Source organism: Rhodamnia argentea, chromosome 6 (assembly GCF_020921035.1).
Source record: "Rhodamnia argentea isolate NSW1041297 chromosome 6, ASM2092103v1, whole genome shotgun sequence".
Taxonomy (NCBI): domain Eukaryota; kingdom Viridiplantae; phylum Streptophyta; class Magnoliopsida; order Myrtales; family Myrtaceae; genus Rhodamnia; species Rhodamnia argentea.
In genome coordinates, this window is record NC_063155.1 from 16544846 (window position 1) to 16567092 (window position 22247).

Consider the following 22247-nt stretch of genomic DNA (forward strand, 5'->3'; position numbering starts at 1 on the left):
GGATGGGAACATCGTGTTTATTAATAGGCCGCCAGCCACACATAAGTACATTTTACAAGCAATATTGGTTTATGTACACGATGATCATACTGTGAAGATAAATCCCTTGGTCTATGCAGCTCTTAGTATTGACTTCGACGGCGATTGTATCCACCCGTTCTATCCCAAGTCAGCACCTGCAAAGGCCAAGATAGTAAAACTCTTTTCAGCAAGAAATGCGGTTGTTGAGCTCACATGGTGACAATCTAAGTCTGCAACTAGTAACCGATTCCCTGTTGTCGCTGAAGAGAAAATATTTCTTATGCTTTATAGATGTTGCAAACCGCTTTACTGGCATGCCTTAACTAATGGAGCCTCGGGCAATATGAGGAATGAGAAATTGTAGAAACGAACGGGAAAGGTTCGTAATGGCAAGTTATGAGTTGACGGTAGGATGAGATTTGCCAACTAGCTCTATAAGTCGTTAGGATCGGTGCCAACCTGATAAAAGGTTAAGATTGCGAGATGTGGCAATTCGGGAAGACAACCGATTGGAATACGCAGCGAAAGTCGGGTGAAACCATGGAGCTGAACGAGATGATGATTACAAGAGTTTTGCTATACACTCGGACCATTCACGAGTGACAGCCCAAGAGTGAGGGAGGCCACCGAGAGGTTAGAAGTCACCTTCGGCATGGATCATGGCTTAATGTGCTAGTCGGTTGCGCCGTTGATTGAGGTTCGACCGTGCGACGACCTTGAATCGAGCATGGATCGATTTGAGTTAATCTTGTTTAGCTGTAAGTCACCCATAGGATCACCCCGAAGTCACTAGGGATTGATCTATGGTGTGAGCTACGAGCTAACATTGATTGACAGACAAGTAGACCATTGATCCAGTGAGGGACGAATTGTACTAGAACCCCGTACCAGCCACGCACCGGTCAAGGACTCGATCACCCCGGATCGAGTGACGCGTGTTGGAAGAATACGGGTCGAGACAAACCAATCCTGCATCAATTTGAATTGGTCATGAGAGGTGATCTCGATAGTACTCGACTTTACCATCGGTCTAGGAACGGGTGATTCCAACCCTAAATTGAGATAATCAAGGTGGCCCTCGACTCATCGATTGTCCGTGAGCCGAACTGTCATGGCAGAATGAGTGGTCCGACCCTCGGTTCAAATGGGTACCTGAAGTCAATGATTCTATGAATATCCCAATGGGTGGCCAAAGTGACGGTTCCAATCTTGGAGTGTTAACAAAGAACCAATTAGTATTTGACCTTGCCCATTTAAATAGAATGCTCAAATTTCCATTAGTGTTGATTGAAATTGGCATTCGTGGAACGAGAAAGGAAAGTTGAGCCCTAGGTATATTGGGCCTTTCAAGATTTTGGAGCGGATTGGAAATCTGGCATGTCGTTTTGCACCGCCGTCAAGACCGGCTCAAGTACGTAAGGTATTACACGTGTCAATGTTAAGAAAGTATGAACCGGACCTTGCTCATGTGCTGAGTTATGAGGAAATCGAGCTAGATGAGCGAGCTGGGTACGTGGAAACGCCGGTCGGGATCATGGATAGGAAAGAACAAGTGCTCCGGAGTAAAACTATTCCGCTAGTCAAAGTGGTTTGACAACACCATGGAACCGAAGGAGCTACATGGGAGAACGAAGAAGTTATGAAGAGTAGCTATCTATATCTTTTTGAAGAGTTGTAATCGTACTTGAATTTCGGGGACGAAATTTCCTAAGGTGGGGAGAGTTGTGACGCCCGGGAAATTTGGCCTATGTAAATTTGCCCGAATTCAATAAAAAGGGAGAGAATTGAATTTTAGTCGGTGCAAATTTTTGGATCGCAAGGACGTAAACGACAAATTTGGACGAGTCCCGAAATGTCGTTCGGTTTCGATTGGGTCTCGAAACCGTGGTCGCCGCGACTTAGGATTTTTAATCCTCGCGCCTAAAATTTTCCGGACCGAACCTAGCCCGTGAAAATCCAAATTTCAGTCCTAATCGATTGAGCCAAAAATCCAACCAGTCCCGATTTGTCAAAATACGTAACCGCCCTTGGATATTATACATATAAGCCAAAAACCATTAATTTTGAGTGACATGTGGGCCCCACCCATTCAAACCCGATCAGCCCCTAGTCAAACCCACGTGACTTTTTCTCTCTCTCCCCCCTCCTCTCTTTCCCGTCCGCCTCTCTCTCCTCTCGTGTTGTGCGCGACCCCCTCCGTAACCGAAGACATCCTCTTCTTCCTTGGTCATTTTTGTGCGACCAACACCCCAACCACCACCACGAGACCTCCAGCCACCTCCGCCCGCCGCTCCGCCTCCGCCTCGGCCGCCGTTCGCCGCCGCGAGCAGCCGGCAGAAGCCCCCGGCGTCCCTGCTCTGTTTCGGGTTCAGAGCTGCCCAAGCTGCGCCGGCCGCCCCGAGCCGCTTCCGACCGCCACCTACCACCATCCCATCTCCCTCTCTACCTCCAGAAGCCACCCCACCGCCATGAGCCGCCGCAGAGCCGCGATTCAGCCCCGGAACAGCCCCGGCGACCCACCTGCCCTGTTTTTGCGTCGCCCAACCACCGCCTCTGTTCCGGCGCCCTCCGGCCACCCCAAACCACCCCGAGCGACCACCCTCGACCCCACATCTTCCCCCAAGGCCACCGGAGGTTGGTCGCAGCCCGTAGAGCTCCGAACAGCCCGGAGATCACCTCCCCTGTTTTTGAAACCGCCCCTGTTTTACTGCACCGGTTTTGTGCAGCTTGGAACCGCCGCCTCCGGCCACCTATCGCCGCCACCAGCGCCACCCACAGCTCCCCCGGAGACCCCCCGACGTTGGCCAAGCTTTTCCCCAACTTTGGACGCCCGGAACCCCTCGGAACAGCCCGTTTCCCCTGTTGTTACTGCTGCCCTTTTTCTGCCCGGGTACTGTTCACGCCGGCCGGTCACTGTTCCGGCCAGCTCCGGCAACCGGCCGCTAACCCCGAGCCCCGTGCCGCTGTCCCGAGGTGTCGCCAAGTCTTTGGCCCGCCTTTGACCAAATTAGAAGCCCGGAGTTAAGTGGATCGGGCCGTGTTTCGTCGTCGCCGTCGGGCCGGGCCGAGTTCGCGTCGCCGCCGCTCGAGTTGAGACCGCCCGAGCTTTTAAATTTGTGAGTTAGCCTCTAACTCTTGGTTAGGACGCTAATTGCGTTCGGATTAGATTAATTAGATTATTAGGTATTTAGGTAGCTCGATTAGGGCCGGTATAGGTTAGAAACTTGGTTTAGGTTCGATGGCCCTAATTGGTTAAGTTAGTCTAATTAGTTAGGATTCTATGTCTAATTATATTAGATTGATTGATTGATCTGATCGTTTGCATTGATTGATCGCGAGCGAGCGATAGGTCAGAGACGAGTGCGCAATTGGAATTGAAATTGGGATTAATAATCGACGGGCTGCAATTGATTAATTTAATTATTGAATTATTGGCCGTGAGTGCCGGTTTGGTGTTGATTGATTGCCGTGGGGTCCGATTAGAAGTTAATCGCCCCAAATTGCCTGGTGTGTCGGTCGATTTAAATTGCGCATTCATGTGACCACGTATGAGATAAAATTGCATGTTTTTGCACGAAAATGGCCTTGGGCCAAGTATTTGAACATGCGAGTATGAGCATTCGACCTAAATCCAAGAAATGAACTGGCTGGTTGTCGGATGTGCTTGAGTGGTCATATGATGGGTGTAAACCGTGCCGGTCGTACGGGATCCCGACAAGTTCGTACCGTGCCGGTCGTACGGAACCACACGACTTGTCAGAAGCACGTCAATTCGTGCCCGTGCCGGTCGTACGGATCACACGAATTTTCGGATGCCGGTCGCAGCTTGTGACGGACCGACGCTCCTTTTTGGAATGCCTGTCTGCTATGCCGTGCCGGCTGCACAGGATACATAGCTTTCGGTCGCCGTCGCCGGAAGTAAGGGACGATGCCCGGTCCCGCGCGTAGACACTGCCGGTCGTAGTGTTGGGGCCACACCGGTCGTGTGCGCCAACCACGCCATTCGCGTGGGTCACCGATTAATAAATGGACTACGTGTGGTGTCCCGTGCATGCAAGTGCTGTAATGCTTTGCAATGTGTTGAATCGGTTTGGTTGGTTGACTGTTAAGTCAAGTCTGCATTGCATTATGTGTGGCCGGGAGGGTAAGCTTGCATGTGGTTGAAATATCTGTTGCGTGTTGATGTGGCTGCTTATTAGGGTGTTCGAGCGAATCAACGTCCTAACCGAGCTTAGGCGTTGGCTCACCGAGATTAATTTCTCACCCCGTCGTGGTAACAATTTTCAGGCGGTGATGGAGGCCGTGGACGCCGATCTTGGAGGAGTGTGGTAGGATTTTTGGGAGTAGACGAAGGATTAACCTTACCCGACCCCGTGTCTTTTGAGGTCTTAGTGAGCCGCCCCGAAGTATGGGGTTGTATATATTTTCTGTAGCTCAGTAGGGTTAAAATTGGCCTGCTTTGATTGTTTAATGAAACTGTTTTTGTGAATTGACGGTGTTGAGTTTCCTACTATGCTATCCCGCTGTTTTGATTGTTTGGGGAGATTTGCACGTTCCGCATGCGTCGTAATTTCGTAGGTCGATAGCTTACCCGGGACGCTATCATTCATGACCCGAGGCGAGTAAGGTAGGGATGTCGCGAGCTCGAGAGTCGGGGCGTGACAAGAACTTTCTTACCTTAAGCTTAATTAGCAAAACACTTCTTTCCCTAGCCCTTAAACACCTCGGCTCCCACAATTTCAGAACAGGGCAGCAAGCAACCTAGAGGAAATCAATCAATTCATCAATATTCCTTCGCATAAACGCCAAATCATCGATCATACACTTCCTCAACATATCACTCCACACCCTAACATGGCTCAAGGATCAAATTACATCTCAATTCCATCACAAACAGTCCCCTCTAACTCAGCAAGAACAGAACCGAAACAGGGTACCCCCCTTTTCTGTTTCAATCCAGCTCAAACAGTCCACAACTCAACCTAATCCTTCAATTTATCCATCAATATCCTTGTTAACACTAAGTTCTATGTATTAAGGGGCCTCACCGAAAATTTTGGCTCAAGGCGACACCAGTTGGTCCTCTTTTGGCGCTAATTCGTTCTGATCCGCCATTGGACAGTTTCTGCTCCTTTGAACACAACAGTGGTTCAAGGTCAAGATATCATTCTTTTTCGCCCAAAAATTTACAGCAACATCATATACATGTCTACTAAACGTCACCAAAATTTGAGCTCAAAATTCGTCCGTTTAGTGGTCCAATGAAATACCAACAGCAGCCTACCTCTGGTTGAGTCAGTTTCCGGCGACTCGCGGGAGATTGGCTGCCCTGAATTCCACAGTGGCTCAAACGGTGCACTTCCACTTGGAAAAGTTCGACAACAGGCTGATCTTCGCAGTGGTAGGTGGCTCACTGGCTGGTTGCCGACGGTTGGAAGGTTGGACGGCCGGGAAGTTGGCGATCAGAACTGGTCGGGTAAACTGTTCCTGTGCGTGAGGGAGTGAAGGGAGGAGAAAATGGAGGTAATGGTGGTGCTGATCTGCTCTTGCACGTGAGTAACCAGAAGGTTGAAGAAGAAGATGGCTCATTCTCATCCAAATCCTCTTAGGTGTCAAGCTCATTAATTGAGCTCCATGGATTAATGACATTTGTCATTATACACATAATATCACACTTTCCTTCCAATTTTGCCCCTCTAATTTCTGCTGATATAAATGGAATAAACAAATGACAATAATTCCCTTGTCCGATTAATAAAAATAGGGTCGAAGCTCTAGGGGCAAAATCGTCTTTTCACACCCTTCGTCCGAAAATCCATTTTTCACTGATTTTCATTCCCGACTAGGCGTCGTCCAATCTAAACTCATTTTTTTTTTTTAACAAATCTTCATTTCCATTTTTTTTTCCATTTCTGAGATCCCATTTCATGATCGATTTCTCGTCGTCCGTAATTTCAATTTATCTCGAACTAACGGGCGGCTTTTTGGACATTACGCGTGCCGACTCTGTGATTCTCATCACATTTAGAAAAATTCAAATCACGGCTATCTTGGTTGTCATGAAATCGCAAGGGTCTATTACTAGCCCCGACGGCCGCGATCGTCATAAATCGATTTAGGGAAATTTGCAAATCATACGTTGGTTATGCGGCATCACCCGCGTCCCAACCGTATAACACTAGCAATGAATCCCTTAATCGTTCTTAGATCAGCCTCAGCTCTAAATATTCCCTCAACGACCCTTATGGTCAAAATGCCGTTTTCGAAATGAATTTCCTAGGTCCACGTATCTCGTCACGCGTTAGCCTTTCCCCTTCGGTTAGTTAACTCGCGATTGATCAGATCCGAGCGAGATATAACTGAAATACTTCAACGGATATCTTACAGTCAAAGATCTCGAAATGACAGGAAAATCAGACTGTCACAAAAACCTTCTTCAAACCATCTGAAAAAAAAAAAAAAAAAGGGCAAAAGCTAGCACAATTCCAACAATCAAAGTCTTGTTCCGATTCCCTTAAAGACAAAACATACGGGTCTCCACATCATACTTACATGCCAGACTTTCATCGGCTCAAAAATACCCAGCGTGGTCGAGTTCAGTAACCACTGAATCTCTGTTATCATGACATCTACAATAACTGTTACGGTTGCGTAACCACTCACAACGTTCAATTGTGGAACATTCTAAATGCAAATCTGAGGTGTCGGCCAAACTCTCCAACGACCTGCAATCGTGAATCCACAACTTCTGTAAAGATTCCAAGTGGTTTAGACCTTCCACGCTTCTTAGCTTTGGACATTTTCCTAATCTGAGCTTCCTTAGCTTTCTCAATTTCGATAGGTCTGACATCCTTTCCATGGAGCTACAATCCACAACCGATAGGACGCAAAGGGATCCCAATTCTTCAAGGCCGCAAAGCTCGTCTAAACGCCTGATTCCCAACAAATGTAGCTCTTGTAGATTCGTCATGGGCGACAGATCAAGTACATTTGGGAGCAACTCAGGCCCACGGGTCAGTTCATCAGTCCAACTAATGTTTACCGACATCACGCAACTAGCTAATCGCAAGGTTGACAAGTTCTCCAAATTGGAAAAATTCCACGAGTCAATCGTCAGATTTCCAACTTCTAACTCTCTTAAACTAGACGGGAGATTTCGATCATGAAAGAATAAAAGACAGGGGAGACTGCTGCTGAACTCTACTCTTGGCAGCTTTAATGGAGGACTGATAATAGTGGGAAGAGCACTCCCCTGCGCAAATCGCATGCCTCCAGAGAGTCTGTCAGCATCAGCGGTCCATTTTAGACCAATCAATTTCGAGGGAAGCTCCGGCAACTCTCGAAGGTTAGGACATGATTCCAACTTAAGTATTTGCAGATTAGAGAGGTAACTCAACGTGGTGGGCAAGCTAGATATAAATGTGTATGATAAGTCTAGGATCCTCAAACAAGACAATCTGCCAATTCCTACAGTGATATCGCCAGTCAAGTTGTAACATCTACTAGCATCTAACTCTTCAAGCTTCTCCATCAGCCCAATCGCACTTGGTAATTTTGTTATCCGACTTATGCGGGTCATCCTTAGTATCTTCAATTGCTTTAGATTGCCGATTGAATCAGGTAAGTGACGCAAACTTGTCGATGATAAATCCAACTCGACTAAGGATTGTAACTCCCCGAACGGTTCTGGGAGTTTCTCTATCTTCGTACACCCAGATAAATTCAACCGCCTAAGTTTCAGAAGCCCTCCAATTGAGTAAGGTAGTTTGCTAATCTGCCTACATGATACATCAAGGGTCAACAATGACTGCAAATTACCAAACGTCCTCGGAAGTTCAAGTAGCGTATTATGCATGACAATCTCTGTCAAAGCTTGTAGACATCCTATTTCTTCAGGCAACTCTTGAAGAGAATCACATCCCTTCAAGTTCAAAGTAGTTAGGAGCTTCAATTTACCAATAGATGGGTCAATTGCAATTAAGTTGCGACAGTCTTCAAGAATCAATCTCTCCAAGGATACCAACGTAGATAAATCAGGTGTTCTCATTAAGTATTCACAATTGCTGAGATCTAGTACTTTTAGTTTAGTTGCCACCTGCAAAATAAAATAAATACTAAGGAACACTCTGTAGAAAAAAAAAATGAAAAGAAATGATACATGTATACAAGGAGTAGGACTCGTATCATACTCTGATTTGGTTCCAACCAATCCATTTCTCCGAAACATAGCTGTCTGAAAGGTCAAGAACAACTAAATTAGTCAAATGAAAGTTTGTTGCTGCAAACTCGTGAGGGCACCATCGCCAAGAAAACCATCTTAAATTCGAGAGAAGATTATTGAAGTCTCCGACAAGGAACACCCCATTCCCTTCCAAGAACCTCGGGTTTCGTAAATTAGCAACTTCATCGTGCGTAAGAATGTCCCCACGAGATCCAAGCGATAGTGCTTCTATTTTCCTACTTCCCCGACAATGGAAACACCAAGAAGTCCACGTGTGAAGGTCAAAAGCAAACAATTTCAAGCACTAAAGTCTACAAAAATTCACATGAAAATAGATTGGTATTCCCTTTCTATACCTCTTTCTGCTTCAGAATGCTGAGGGCTTCCCGAGGATTCCACACCCTGCTACGCTCGCAAGGATCTTTGAAATTTTCTTCGCGGACAATTGCCCTTCCGAGGTCCCGTACTTGGTCATGCATCCAAAAAGTATTGCCATCTTTGATTTTTATCAAGGACATGAGACAGAGGACTTCAATGGTATTGTTTGGGAAGCATTCACAATCATCCCACATGTAGAATGGGTAGGTTTTGTCCTCGTTAACAAAAAAACAAGCTATATCCAGAAATACTTGCCTTTGTGCATCATCTAACCTTTCATAAGTTATCATCAATGTTTTTTGCACTTCTTTGGATGGAGCTTTTTCTAGCTTCTTCAAAGTGTCTACCCAAAATTCTTGAGATTTACTTGAAAGTGATGAACCTGTCACTTCAAGAGCTAAAGGAAGCTTTCCCAAAGTGGAGACAACTTTTTCTGAAAGGGAGACATAATCATCGGGTGGAGTCTCTCTCCTGAAGGCATGTCTACTGAAAAGCTTAAGTGCGTGATGAAATTCCATTTCCTGTACTTCATAAGTTGAAATATTAGCAGACTTCAAAGGGCCTTCACCTATTGATTCTCCATCAATCATTAGGACATTTTTGTATCTAGTAGTAATGATAATCCTACTACCGGAACCGAACCAATTTTCTTTTGCTGCCACACTTTTCAGTTGCTTGTCTTCATCAATGTCGTCAAGAACAATCAGAACTTTTTTATTACAAAGTACCCTCTTAATCATGTTGATCCCACCATCCACGTCATAAATTTGGTTGACAGAACCAGAATCAAGAAACTTGGACAACAATTGTTTTTGCAAATATACCAGGCCATGTCGTTCTGAGGACTCTCGAACATCCGAAAGGAAATTGCAGCCTTGGAACTGAGAAGACAGTCGGTTGAAGACGACTTTGGCTAGTGTTGTTTTGCCAACACCGCCCATTCCGTGTATTGCGAGGAACTGCACACTATCTGATTTCACATCCAACATCTTGATTATAGCTTCTACACGATCATCAACTCCAACTAGATGTTCAGTCACATTTTTATAACTGACATTCAGCTTAGCCAAGACAGCTTGAATTACCGAATGGATCAGATTTCCTTGGCTGCCACAACGTAACAACCGTGTTAAGGACGACTTTTATATCGTAAAATGCTACTCCCTAAGTGACTCAATTGGCCTCCCGTGTTGATGAAATAACACCAACAAAAAAAAAAATCTAGGGTGTGCTAACACCAAAGAGAACTCCATTCTCTCCGCTCTAGTGGCCAATAGCAGTAGCGGCCAATATTGGCCGCTACCTGTGAGGATCCCATTCTTCACGACGAGATGAATAAACTATATTTTCCACCAACAATATTGCAATTAAACTGAATATGGAGGGAAGGGAAATCTACAGATGAGAGTTGAAAAGTTTTAAGACATTTACCCTTCATCTTTCTTCAAGTTCCATCCTTTTCTCTTGCCCACATCAATGAGAGCCTTTTCCCATGACTTTACTTCAGTGCGAAATGTCTTCTGGATCTGCGAAAGATTCTGTCTGTATAAGTTTGTTTTGAGCTTGACATCAACAGGTTCCACGTCAAAGAAAATCGGCAGAATCTCTTTGTTCCCATTCAATTTCGAGGCGCACTCGACCATGTATGCGAGCTCTCGGAGGCACCAGTGGCTCGAAGCATAATTTGTGGAGAATATGGGAATGTAGATCTTGGAATTCTCAATTGCTCGTAGAAGTTCACCACCAATTCTTTCACCGACACGGAGGGATTCATCGTCCCTAAAGACGAGAATCCCGGCCGCAACCATACCGTGGTAAAGACAATCGGTGAATCCATGACGGGTGTCGGGTCCGCGAAAACTGAGAAAAACCTCGTATGAAGGTCCGGATGACGCCTGTGAATTCGTCCCTCTCTCCATTGTAGGATCTTTAAACACCACAGATGTTCAAATCCCTCTCGTTCTCTCAAGGAAAGTTTGCTTTGGGTGTGCTTGATCTGGGCGCGGTCTCTCAACATGATAGCCTCTCAGTCTCGGGCGTCGTGGAAACAGGGAACGAGGCTTGAGTCAATATAGTCAACACCTTGAGTCATCATCCAAGAAGTTTCCGAGAAATTTCCTAAAAGACTCCATTGATCAGTCAATGGGTTGCCACCTATGCTAGAAGCTTCCGGGTCCCATTCATTCAATAAAAAATTTAAGTTTGCAAGAAGAAATTATTTTTCGAAGTAATTATGTCAAGTCTTGGCATTAGTTGGAGCGTCGGCCGTCGAGTAAGGATCAATACAGACTCCGCTATATCAACGACAGCAGAAAGAAGAAAATACGTAAAACGTAGTACAGAACCGTTAACAGTACATCTTTTTAAGACCATTGGGAAAATCAAAAGTAGCGAATAGGAACCGTATGTTTGAAGGGAAACTGTTTCTGAGAAAAAAAATCAAATTTTTTAATGGTTTGATGACAAAAAACTAATCGATTTACAAAATATGTTTTTCATAAAAGAAAAACAACAAGTTTATACTGGAGGGGAAAAACGACTTCTACTTCTGACAAGAAGGAAGTCACTTTCCCCACACCACCAACCAACAGAAAACTAAGGTTTCCGTAGAATGACAAGAAGGAAATCACTTTCCCCAAACCAACAGTCAAAAAGAAACTAACTATTTACTTTAAAAATGATCTCTATAAAAAAAATATTTTCCTTGATCGTAAATTTTTCAGTGAAACAAATATTCCCCATGTGCATGTTAACGGATGAGTTAAGTTAGTAATGATGCATGAGATATTTTTTCCTTCTGTTGATCCAACCAATCTGTTGTTTCATAGTCAATCCAGCATAGAGCTGACAATACTATACCTGGGATGCCCAGGTCCTTCTCAAATTTCAATTTGGTGTCTTCCAATCTAGTTGATCAAGTAGGTTTTCGACAGCAACTAATGTAGCGTGACAGAGGTTTATAGGCTAATTAAGAAGTAAAGGAGACTAATTACTTACCCAAACATTAGATTTCAGCATCACCTCTAGGAAGGCATAATACTCTCAAGATCATATCAACAAGGATAACATTTGTGAATCCACTGCTTCCATCCGGAGTGACTTAGGGCACACATGGTAACACTTCTGCTTTATAAATTAATTTCTGATTAGAAGTTGATTTTTCTACTTCTTCTCAGAAGTACAAGTTGATTTTTTTACTTTTGCTTCAGAAGTTATTTTTAATCAGAGAAATTCATTTGGTAATGATTGAAAATTTCTACTTTTGAAACATTATTAACACAAAATTTTGTATGAAAAATTATTATCGGTAGTCGAAAAATTTCTACTTCATTTTTAAAATTTTAAAATTTCTTTAAAAATAATTTTTATTATTAAAAATATTATTATTTTTTACTCCGGCGGCCGGAGACGGCAACTCCGCAGCTGCGGCCGACGCGGTGGTCGATAGTTGGTAGCAGTTGACGGCAATAGCGACCAATGGAAGTCGATGGTTGGTGGCGATCGTGGCCGGCAAAGGTTGGCGATGGGTAGTGGTTGGCGGTGGCGGTAGTCGACGGTTGGTGGCTGTCGGCGGCAGGATGCGGTTGGCAACGATCGCAGGGGCAATAGGAGACTGTTGCGAACGGCGTTGGGCGGCAGCCGATGAAGGTCGGCTGTGGGTGGTGGTTAGCTATTGGGGTGGCAGCGGTGGGTGGCGGCCGGTGGAGATCGGCGATGGGCGGCGATCGACGATGGTCGGCGATCGACGATGGTCGGCAGCGCGGTGGTCGGCGGAGGCGGGTATGATCGAAAAAAGGGTGATTGAAAAAAACTTCAGAAATAGAACTTTCTTTTAAAAGTAAAAATTATTACATTACCAAATGAATTTATGCTCCATAAGCATTTCTGGAGCAGAAATTCACTTCCAGAAATATTATCATGAGCATAAATTCATTTCCATAAGTGTTATCTTCTACCGAATGAGAAAAATAGTCTTCACATTGATTCGTGGTCATAATAATCTTAGGAGGTTAGACAGCATCAATCATCACTGGCGGAGTCGTCTCTTTTAGCTAAGCAAGGATGATTTGACAATAGTGTAGAAGTATTTTCCGTTATTGTCTCCTTGAAGCTTTCATTATACATTTATAGTTTGGAGACATCGGTCTGGAATCTCGGCTATCCGGAAGTTCATCCTAAACTTGTTCAAATTATGATGGTAAATGGCCAATATATATAGTTTTGTTTCTGAGGTACCTGTTTTCTTCAATCTCTAGCTTATGTCTATGTATGCACATGTCCGAGTACATATCTGAAATCTGAGAGTGCGGCAAGCCTTGATTTACAGGTGAAGCAAGACAATGAAAACTATTAAGATAGGGAGACGTGGATACAAAATGATCTTTGCATTTTCCGTCAACGCCATGTAAGAAAGATAAAATAATAATAATAAGTTACGTTAGAATTGTTTGTTAGCAAGCCTTGAATTTTTTGAATGTTTTAGCACTCAATAGCACTTCCATAATAAGTTTTATGATTTTCAATGCGCTTATCGGGGCTAATACTAAAAAAACCCTCAACTTTAGCATCTGTCCCAATTTTTCCAAAACTTTTTTTATCATAAAGAACCATCAACTTTTACTTTTGTCTCAATTATATTCAAAACTTTTGAGTCTCATAAAAAAATCCTCAACTTTTACTTTTGTCTCAATTCTACCATCGTCGCCCTTCCGTCCATAATCCCCATTAATTAATCCCACATGGCTCGAATTTTCTCACCGAACTTACCAATGAATCCTCAAAATTCGGAAACAACAGGTCTCGGGGATACGAGATATGATATCATTCGTTCAAATAATCAGATCTTCATGTTTACTCACTTTTTAGGCTGTTGAGTGCCAAGGAGAATCCGAAATGTGCTGTCTTGAGTGGCATTGTATCTCTCCGTAGTGTGTAGGGAAAGTAGATAACAAAAGAGAAGTTGAGGAAATTTTTCGTGTAAGCTTTCTTAAGATGTAATTCATTAACGAAGTGAAAATGCCATATAGAATTAATTAAGGGTAATTTAGGACGGAAGGCTAATCGTGGTGAATAGGACAAAATAAATGTTGGAGATTTTTTATGAGATAAAAAAATTGGATATAATGATGCATGCGTGAGGCTGGTGAATGTCGTTTAAAGTGATGGATGAAGGAACCGAGGATAGAACTGAGTGTATGGGGAAGGATGTCGGTGAAGGAAATGATATGCAAATGCAGGATAGAGACAAACTATACCGAGGCGTAAACGACAAACCACTAGCTGGCAATACTGAGCCGATAAAGATAGAGTACGATCAACACCGAGGTGTGAAGGACACACCAACAATCGAGCTTGATGAAGCGTAGTCTAAAGGCAATGCCACCAATTAAGGATAAAGGGTTTCGGGATAGAAAAACTCACCATCAAGGCCTGAAGATATCACCTGCTAAGGATAAAGGGCTTTTCGGCCCACCACAACGGAGTAATCCATTTTTCAAGGATAAAGAGATCAAGGAGTTATCCAATCTCTAAAGAAATTCACTCAACTGAGGAAAATATCACAAGTTTTCATATTCATCAAATCATCGTCTGCCTTATAATTGATATTTCACCTCATTATATAGAGGGACTCCGACATAGGAAATAAACAAGAAACAAAAACTATAGACTCACCCAACTGACAACGACATGAGGATTAGATGTCAATCAAAACATAGGGAATAGATGACATGAGAAACAGAAAGCTATTAAACTCCTATGAACTAGAAATGCATAAAAAGTCCTAGGAACTAGAAAACATTAAAGACACAACAACTTGAAATCTTGAATCTTCAGCCTTGCTGTTCTTCTCTCTAATTTCATCCACCAGCATGGACAGCTCCATAAACATCTCTGGAGATTAACAAAAAGCAAAGGACTTCATCCAAGACAACCGCCCATTAATATGTTATTCATCTCCTTTGAAATTGGCAACTATCTTGATGAAACAGTAACTTAAAACATAACTGACAAGGGAGAATCACAACTATTATGGATAAAGCAGAACGAAGAATTGGCATTTGCTTTGTCAATAACTCCATTGCCGGCATCTTGATTGTCGGCATTGCCATTATCTATAACTTGGCCAATAGTCTTCATTTCAACATTTTGAGTTAGATCTCCTCGAAACATGTTATGACCAAAACCTACCTCGGCTTGAATAGACACCGATGTTGCTTGACTAGCTGATGGAACCTTGTTGAACCTTGTGAATTGTTCCTTAGAATCGGCTAGTCTCTCACCATTAGTTGGATTAACCGATAAGGATCGAGTTGAGCTTGCGAGCCAATGGATTCAGCCTGATGCGCCCGCATCTTTGGGACGGATGCTAAAGTTGAGGATTTTTTTAGATATTAGGTCCATAGAGTTACAATAAAAGTAGAAGTTGAGGATTACTTATGAGATAAAAAAAAAGTTCTGAATTCTTCGTTTGTTTCGCGGAAGATGAGCGATTTGGAAAATATTTTCCAAAAATTAATCGCTTATGTCGCTTAAAAAATAAAGAAATGGAATTTTTTTTCATTACCTTCGAAAATAGTTAGACATAGATTGTTATTGATGATGAAAACATTTTTTGTTGACTAATTTTTCTAAATGAAATAAGCAATCACTTTTCGGAAATTGGTTTCCAAATTGCTCATTTTCATTAAAACAAATGGAGATAGATGCTAAAATTTAGTTTTTTTTTTGTCTCTTTCTTTCCTTTCCTTTCTCTTCCTTTTCACGAAATAGGAGAAAATTGGCTTAAGTACACCCCAAGTGCCATAAGTTGTGTACGGCGCTCACTTTAGTGCAAAAACTTTTAAATCGATCACTTTAGTGCTAAGTTTTTGTAACTTCGATCACTTCAGTACCAAAACTTTCAAAACGATCAATTAAGTGCCAACTTTTTTTTAAAAACGGTCATTTAAGTACCAATGTTTTTAAAAAACGATCACTTTAGTGTCAAATTCACCGAGCCACGTCATCTCAAATATTAATAAAAAATAGTACGTATCGAATTTTCGGCAAGCCACGTTAGCTCTGGCACTAAAGTGATCGTTTTTAAAAGAAGTTGGCACTTAAGTGATCGAAGTTACAAAAACTTAGCACTAAAGTGATCAATTTGGAAGTTTTGACACTAAAATGAGCGCCGTACACAACTTATGGCACTTGTGGAGTACTTAAGCCGGAGAAAATTATATAATTTTATCAAAGAAAAATTCCCTTTAACAAATTTTTTACTTTTTTTTTTGTCAAAACAAAAGAAAAGTTTTACAGATGATGGCAAATGAGAAAAATGGGTTTTCACATTTTGGTTCTAACTTGAACAAACGTTGTGCTAAACTTGACTTCGCTTTTGTTCTTTGGCACATGCCCCGACGGCTTTCTCTCTATCTGTTCTTTTCCTTTTTTCTCTTTTTGCCACCTCCTCCACGAGAATCTGCCTCCTCTGTTTTTCTCTCTTTCTTTTCTTTTATACCGACCACTTTCCCACCTAGTTGCCGTGAAGAAAAGCTCCATGCTTTCCCCACCCACCCACCCTTACAAATTATCAAAAAAGTCCTCAATTATTGTAGTGTTGACACGTATAATCCTCCAAGAAAGCCCGTGACAAGCACGTGAGGGGGCGATAATCAGCTACGGGAAGGAACACCGAAGCAAGGTACTTGCCAATCAAAAAGGGTGCCATGTATCTAGGAAAATTCCGACGCCACTTCCTTCCAGAGCAAGAAAAGCGCGCAGAGTAGGGCCACGATCGAAGCGGTTGCTAAAAGATTGGCGATAATCCCCACGAGGCAAAAAGAAAAGGCGCGAAGACTGGAAAACCGTCATCCACGAGGCTTATGGAAAAGGGCAAAGCGTGGAGCTAAAGGAAGAAACCGCTCATCTGTTATCAAAAAGCCTGCCTATAAATACCTCGCGGTGGCAAGATACAAAGACACACAACAAACCCAAAAACACTTGCATTTTCAACTAGCTCTTAGCCTTTAGCCTAGCCTAGCTATAGTTTTTCAGATTCCCGTCGTTGATTTAATTCCGGCGAGTCTCATATCCTGAGTTAGGTGTCGTCGATTAAATTCCGACATCTACTCACTAGGTTCAGGATCGTTGATTAAATTCCGGTGTTGCACCCTTCATCCATTTTGTCCAAGACCGTCGATTCAATTTCGGTATTGTGTCCTATAATCCTCCGTCTAGTGCTATTGATTAAATTCCAGCATTGTGTCCTACATCATTGCCCCGATCCATTCGATTTAATTCCAGAATCGTGTCGAAATTTGCTACATACTAGGCTGTCGAAAGACCGTAACGTGCCTCTTGTGTTAATCTACTGCATTTGACACTCTCTGTCCAAAACTGACTCAGAACTCCTTTTCGGAAAACGAACGGATTAAGTTCGATAAAAGATTCTCGCGTTAGCAACCCTTTTTGGGCTATAGTCATTTTTGGGCCCGGAACCCATAACCAAGAAAGCCCGGCCGAAGGATTTCGACGTGCAACAATCTTTTTTGGCACGCCCGGTAGGACTCATTGGTGTCGGTCGAGAGAAGTGCTATGCCACGCACACGAGGACTTAACAACTTAGACGGTGGTGGGGACGAACCCCCGGAAGAAATACAACGAATGGAGTCATCCACGGCCCATCAAGAGGACGTCGAGGTCTCTCGACAAAACATCGAGGAGCCAAGGAGAAATCCGGAAATGACGCCCGTCATGTTAACATCGATAAGGCACACCATCGAAGAAGTCCAGAACGAGTTTGCTGATCACATGGTCCAGTGAATGACCGAGGTTGTCCGGCCATTAATCATCAACACATATCACGAATGTGCTGCGGGACAGCATGGGATTATGGTCAACCCACCTCATGTTCAAGAAGGGAATGATTTTATACCAGCAGCAAGTGGCGGGTTACCATGAACGACACCACCAAATGCAGGCCCTATAGGATAGAACACTCGGCCTCTAGCACCGCACGGATTCTCGCAACGAGGGGAGGCGCTACCAGCCAACGAGCCTAGACCTCCGGTAAATGCAGACACGGTATGTTCCCTAGACATCCTATTCGACAAGATATCCCCATAGACACGGTTATGTTTCCGGAACACCCTGTTCGACAAGACGAGAATATTGCTCGTTAAGAGGTTGTTGCTCAGTATAACCCCGTCCTTGGCAATGAACAACCAGTACCCTTGATCATAGAAAATCAGGGGGCGGTACCCTTTAGGGGGCAATGGCAGGCTAGGGGGCAGGACTAATTTCCCCAGGCCAAAGGGCCGGGACGGTTTGGACATCAAGCCATATGACACGGGTATCGGCATATGAATCGGGTTCCACAACCACCAGGTCCCGAGCCTATGTTTCAGCCTGTTGTGCAACCTGTGTATCAAGCACCACAACCTGGATATCAAATGCCATATCAACCGCAGTACCATCAGCCAATATTCGACCAGGCACCCGTATACATTGACCCAATGGTAGGATACCGAGCTAATGTCTACCAAAAGCCATACCCAGATTGGATGGATACGATCCCGTATCTAATGGGATTTAAGATACCCGAGTTCACACTTTTTCTTGGTGAAGATGATCAGTCCACATATGAACATATCAATCGTTTTCTAGCACTATGTGGAGATGCTACACATGCGGATCACTAGAAGTTAAGGCTCTTTCCATTATCCTTGTCAAAGACAACCTTTACATGGTATCTTGCGCTACCACCCAATTCGGTGCTGACATGGGAGCATATGGAACGTTTGTTTCATGGGCGGTTCCAAAGAGCGGTGTCAAATTTGTCATGAGCTGATTTATCAACAATGAAGCAAATGACAAGTGAGACTGTTGACCAGTTTATTGCAAGGTTCAAACGGGCAAGGAACAAATGTTTAGTCCCTCTACTCGAAAAAACATTCGCGGAGTTTGCCTTCAATGGGTTGAAATTCGAAATACGAGATAGGATGGTAGGACATCCGTGTACAGATCTGTTCGAATTATCCACAGTGGCAATGAAGCATGAGATTTTGCTCAAGGAAAAAGACAAAACGCATACCCGAAGAGGACATATAAGTTTTGTCGAGCCGCCTAATTTCGATGAAGAATCAATGGATCCTGTCGAAGCGGCCGTCGCCCGATTAACCATCGACAAACCATACACTTGCCAAGCACCGAAGCCGGCAAGGATAAAAGAAAAGTCAACTATAATGGCTAAAGCAAAAGAGGCAATATACTATTCATTCGATGCAAACCGGGCGGAAGAAATCTTTGACATATTGTTAGCCGACGGACAAATCAGGCTAACAGAAGGACAGAAGATACCATCCAAAGAGGAATTAGCGGGGAAGAAGTACTGCAAATGGCACCATTCGTGGAGCCATAACACCTCGGATTGCTTAGTTCTAAAAAAGAACATACAAGAAGCAATTCGACAAGGGAATATCAAATTCGCCGAGGACAAAGGGAAGTCCTTGATGGATGTGGACACCGATCCTTTTCCAGTAATGATTGGGATGGTGTCTTTAAAGCAATCAAATGAGGGGCGTAAGTCACTAAATTTATGCGTTCATTGTAGACGAAAATTGGGAAACACAAGTACACCCAAGGAAGGGTACCAAAAGAGTTGTCGAACTAGTCGGAGAGACAAGACACCTCCTCGCATCGAAAGTACCTGACCTCGGAGAAGTCTCAACCATCGGAGAACTTATAAGTCATTTAAGCGGAGATATGATGATGGGGACCCTACGGTTGGTACTTTAGGTGAGCCAAGTGGCAAGTTCGATTATTATGTAAGCTATGGTCCCCCACCCCCACATCCTCAAGAAAGAATCCATTATGGATGGGGAGAAGAGTTCGACAGGAATTATCGATGAAGCCCCCATAAGCCACATCGTCGAGGAACTCTTAAGATACCGAGCAACCCCGTAAAAGGATTATGGTACGAGGTAGCGGAGGACCAAGAGAAGAAGAGAATCCTGACTCGAACTCAGAAGAGAAGGGTGCAAAAAAAGAATAGGATTCGCATACTACGGCAACAGGAGATCCCAGTTAGCCATGAGTCGGAACCAGCAGCTCCTAACCACACCAAGCTGCGGAGAACAAGAGCTCTAGTTTGGCGGCGACGACCGGAAGAGACACAGCTAGCTCAAGAAAAAGAGGACAAGGGTGCAAAGCCACAGAAATCATATATGTCTAAATCCTGGTTTAAAAGCCCCGTTAGCAAGTCAGCATCTCCTCTAAGCTCTTGCATTGTACAAGTTAAATTGCTACACAAGTTTCGATTTAAGTCGACTTCAGCTAACGACGACAACGAAGAAACGACACAAGAGAAAGAGGGGGCTTAGTTTTGCTTCGACGATGAAGAAACCATGGAATTCATAAAACCCATGGAAGGTATATCAAATCATTTGAGGTCACTCAACATAAATGTCAAGATCAACGGGCGACCAGTAATGAAAGTGCTGGTAGATGGGGGGTCAACACTAAATCTCATTCCATACTGCTTCTTCAAGAAAATAGGAAGGAATGATGACGAGATAATCCCATCGAATATACAATTATCTGATTTCACCGGCGAGATTACTCAAGTAAAGGGAGTATATATCGCTGATTTGACCGTCGGATCTAAAACGTCGAGGACGTCCTTCTACGTCATGGACGCCGATGGGTCTTATAACTTGTTGTTGGGACGAGATTAGATACGTGGAAACCAATGTGTCCCATCAACACTTCACCAAATGCTGGCATTCTGGAATGGGGACAAAGTGGAATATGTAAAGGCGAATCCTCGGACTTGTGTTATTTGGACCCGTATATCCGGTCGGGACAAAGTGATGTCGGATGATTGCCTTCGCGTGTCTAAGCCGCCTGAGGCGGACTCGAGGGACATTACATTCTGCCGTTTCGACAAGGGAAACACCGAGTGGATCCCAAGAAAGGAGCCGGTGGAGCCAATCGACCAATTTTTCGATGGAAACTCGGTAATTTGCACAAAACCTCGCTAAGAGGTATGCGGCCCGCAAGGCCGAGCAAAATGGTCAAACTAGCCAACTTGTATATGGTATCCTAGATTTCAAAGAATCCCCAATTAAAGAGGACGACAAAATAATCCAAGCTCAAGACCTGATGGAATAAGTTAATCTCGGAAACGAGCCCCGTCCTCAACCCACTTATGTCGGCCGATTGCTCGATCCGCGATACAAGGTTTAAATGATAAACCCGTTGAGGAAATATAAAGATTGTTTTGCCTGGAATTACCATGAGATGCCTAGCCTTTCGAGAAACATAGTTGAGCATCGATTGCCAATTAAGAAGGGATTTCGACCACACCAACAGTCTGCTAGAAGGTTCGCTCCCAAAGTGATCCTTAAAATTAAGGAGGAAATTGAGCGCCTCCTTTCGGCCGGATTCATAAGATCAGCAAGGTATGTCGAATGGCTGTCAAATATCGCGCCTGTTAAGAAGAAGAATGGTAAACTACGAGTATGCGTTGATTTCCGTGACCTCAACACGGCCACCCCAAAAAATGAGTACCGGATGCCCATGGCCGATATGTTGATCGATTCGGCCTCCAACAATGAAATGATGTCCCTCATGGATGGACATTCCGGGTATAATCAGATATTTATAGCAGCAGAGGATGTTCACAAGACGGCCTTTAGATGCCCCGGGGCCATTGGCACGTTCGAATGAGTCGTCATGCCTTTCGGATTGAAGAATGCCGGTGCTACATATCAAAGAGCAATGAATTACATTTTCCACGACATGATTGGGGGGTTCATGGAGGTATACATTGATGACGTCAACGTCAAGACAAACCAGGTAAGTCATCTGGACCACTTAGAGCAAGCTTTTGAGAGAATGCGCAAATTTAAGTTAAAGATGAATCCTTTGAAATGTGCTTTCGGGATAAGAGCTAGTAATTTCCTAGGTTTTCTGGTCCATCGAAGAAGTATAGAAATAGACATAAATAAGGCCAAGGCCATTTTAGAAATACCAGCCCCTGTTAGTAAAAAACCAGCTGCAAATGCTAATCGGGAAATTAAATTTCTTGCGGCGTTTTATAACTAATCTGTTAGGAAAAATCGAAGTTTTCTCCCCATTGCTCAAATTGAAAAATGAACGAGAGTTTGTATGGGAGGAAAAGCATCAAGTGGCTTTCGACGGGTTAAAAGAATATCTTATCAAGCCACCGGTGTTGATGCCACTAAAGGCTGGACGGCCATTGAAGTTATACTTGTCGGCTGCCGATACAACGATAGGGAGTATGCTGGCTCAAGAAAACGATGAAGGCAAAGAGTATGCTGTGTGCTACCTAAGTAGGATACTCAATGATGCCTAGACGAGATACACGTCCATCGAAAAACTATACTTATCGCTGTACTACGCCTGTACGAAATTGCGACATTATATGTTGCCGACTACGGTACATGTAATTTGCAAGACAGACGTGATTAAGTACATGTTGTCCAGGCCAATCATTAGAGGCCGGATTGCAAAATGGGCGTTTACGCAAATAGAAATCGATTTGATTTATGTACCGCTCAAAGTAGTAAAAGGGCAGGCAATATCCGATTTCATTACCGAATACCCTTCAAGTTTAAAAGTC

At 43.7% G+C, this 22247-nt stretch overlaps 1 protein-coding gene across 2 annotated transcripts; it reads right to left on the reverse strand.

Moving 5' to 3' along the window:
* Positions 1-7309: 7309 nt before the first annotated feature.
* Positions 7310-10611, reverse strand: LOC115734090 (disease resistance protein L6-like). Of its 2 annotated transcripts, XR_007198620.1 has the most exons (3): positions 10052-10611; positions 8211-9727; positions 7310-8116 (listed from the first exon to the last, which is right to left on the reverse strand). XR_007198620.1 is itself a non-coding variant. In XM_048280005.1 (2 exons), the coding sequence occupies exons 1-2, from the start codon at positions 10537-10539 to the stop codon at positions 8593-8595; spliced, it is 1623 nt and encodes a 540-aa protein (XP_048135962.1). In that variant the 5' UTR covers positions 10540-10611; the 3' UTR covers positions 8123-8592. The 2 variants fall into 2 exon arrangements, 1 of the variants encoding a protein (XP_048135962.1); XM_048280005.1 differs by lacking the exon at positions 7310-8116 and having other exon boundaries at positions 8123-9727.
* Between the last annotated feature and the right edge of the window lie 11636 nt (positions 10612-22247).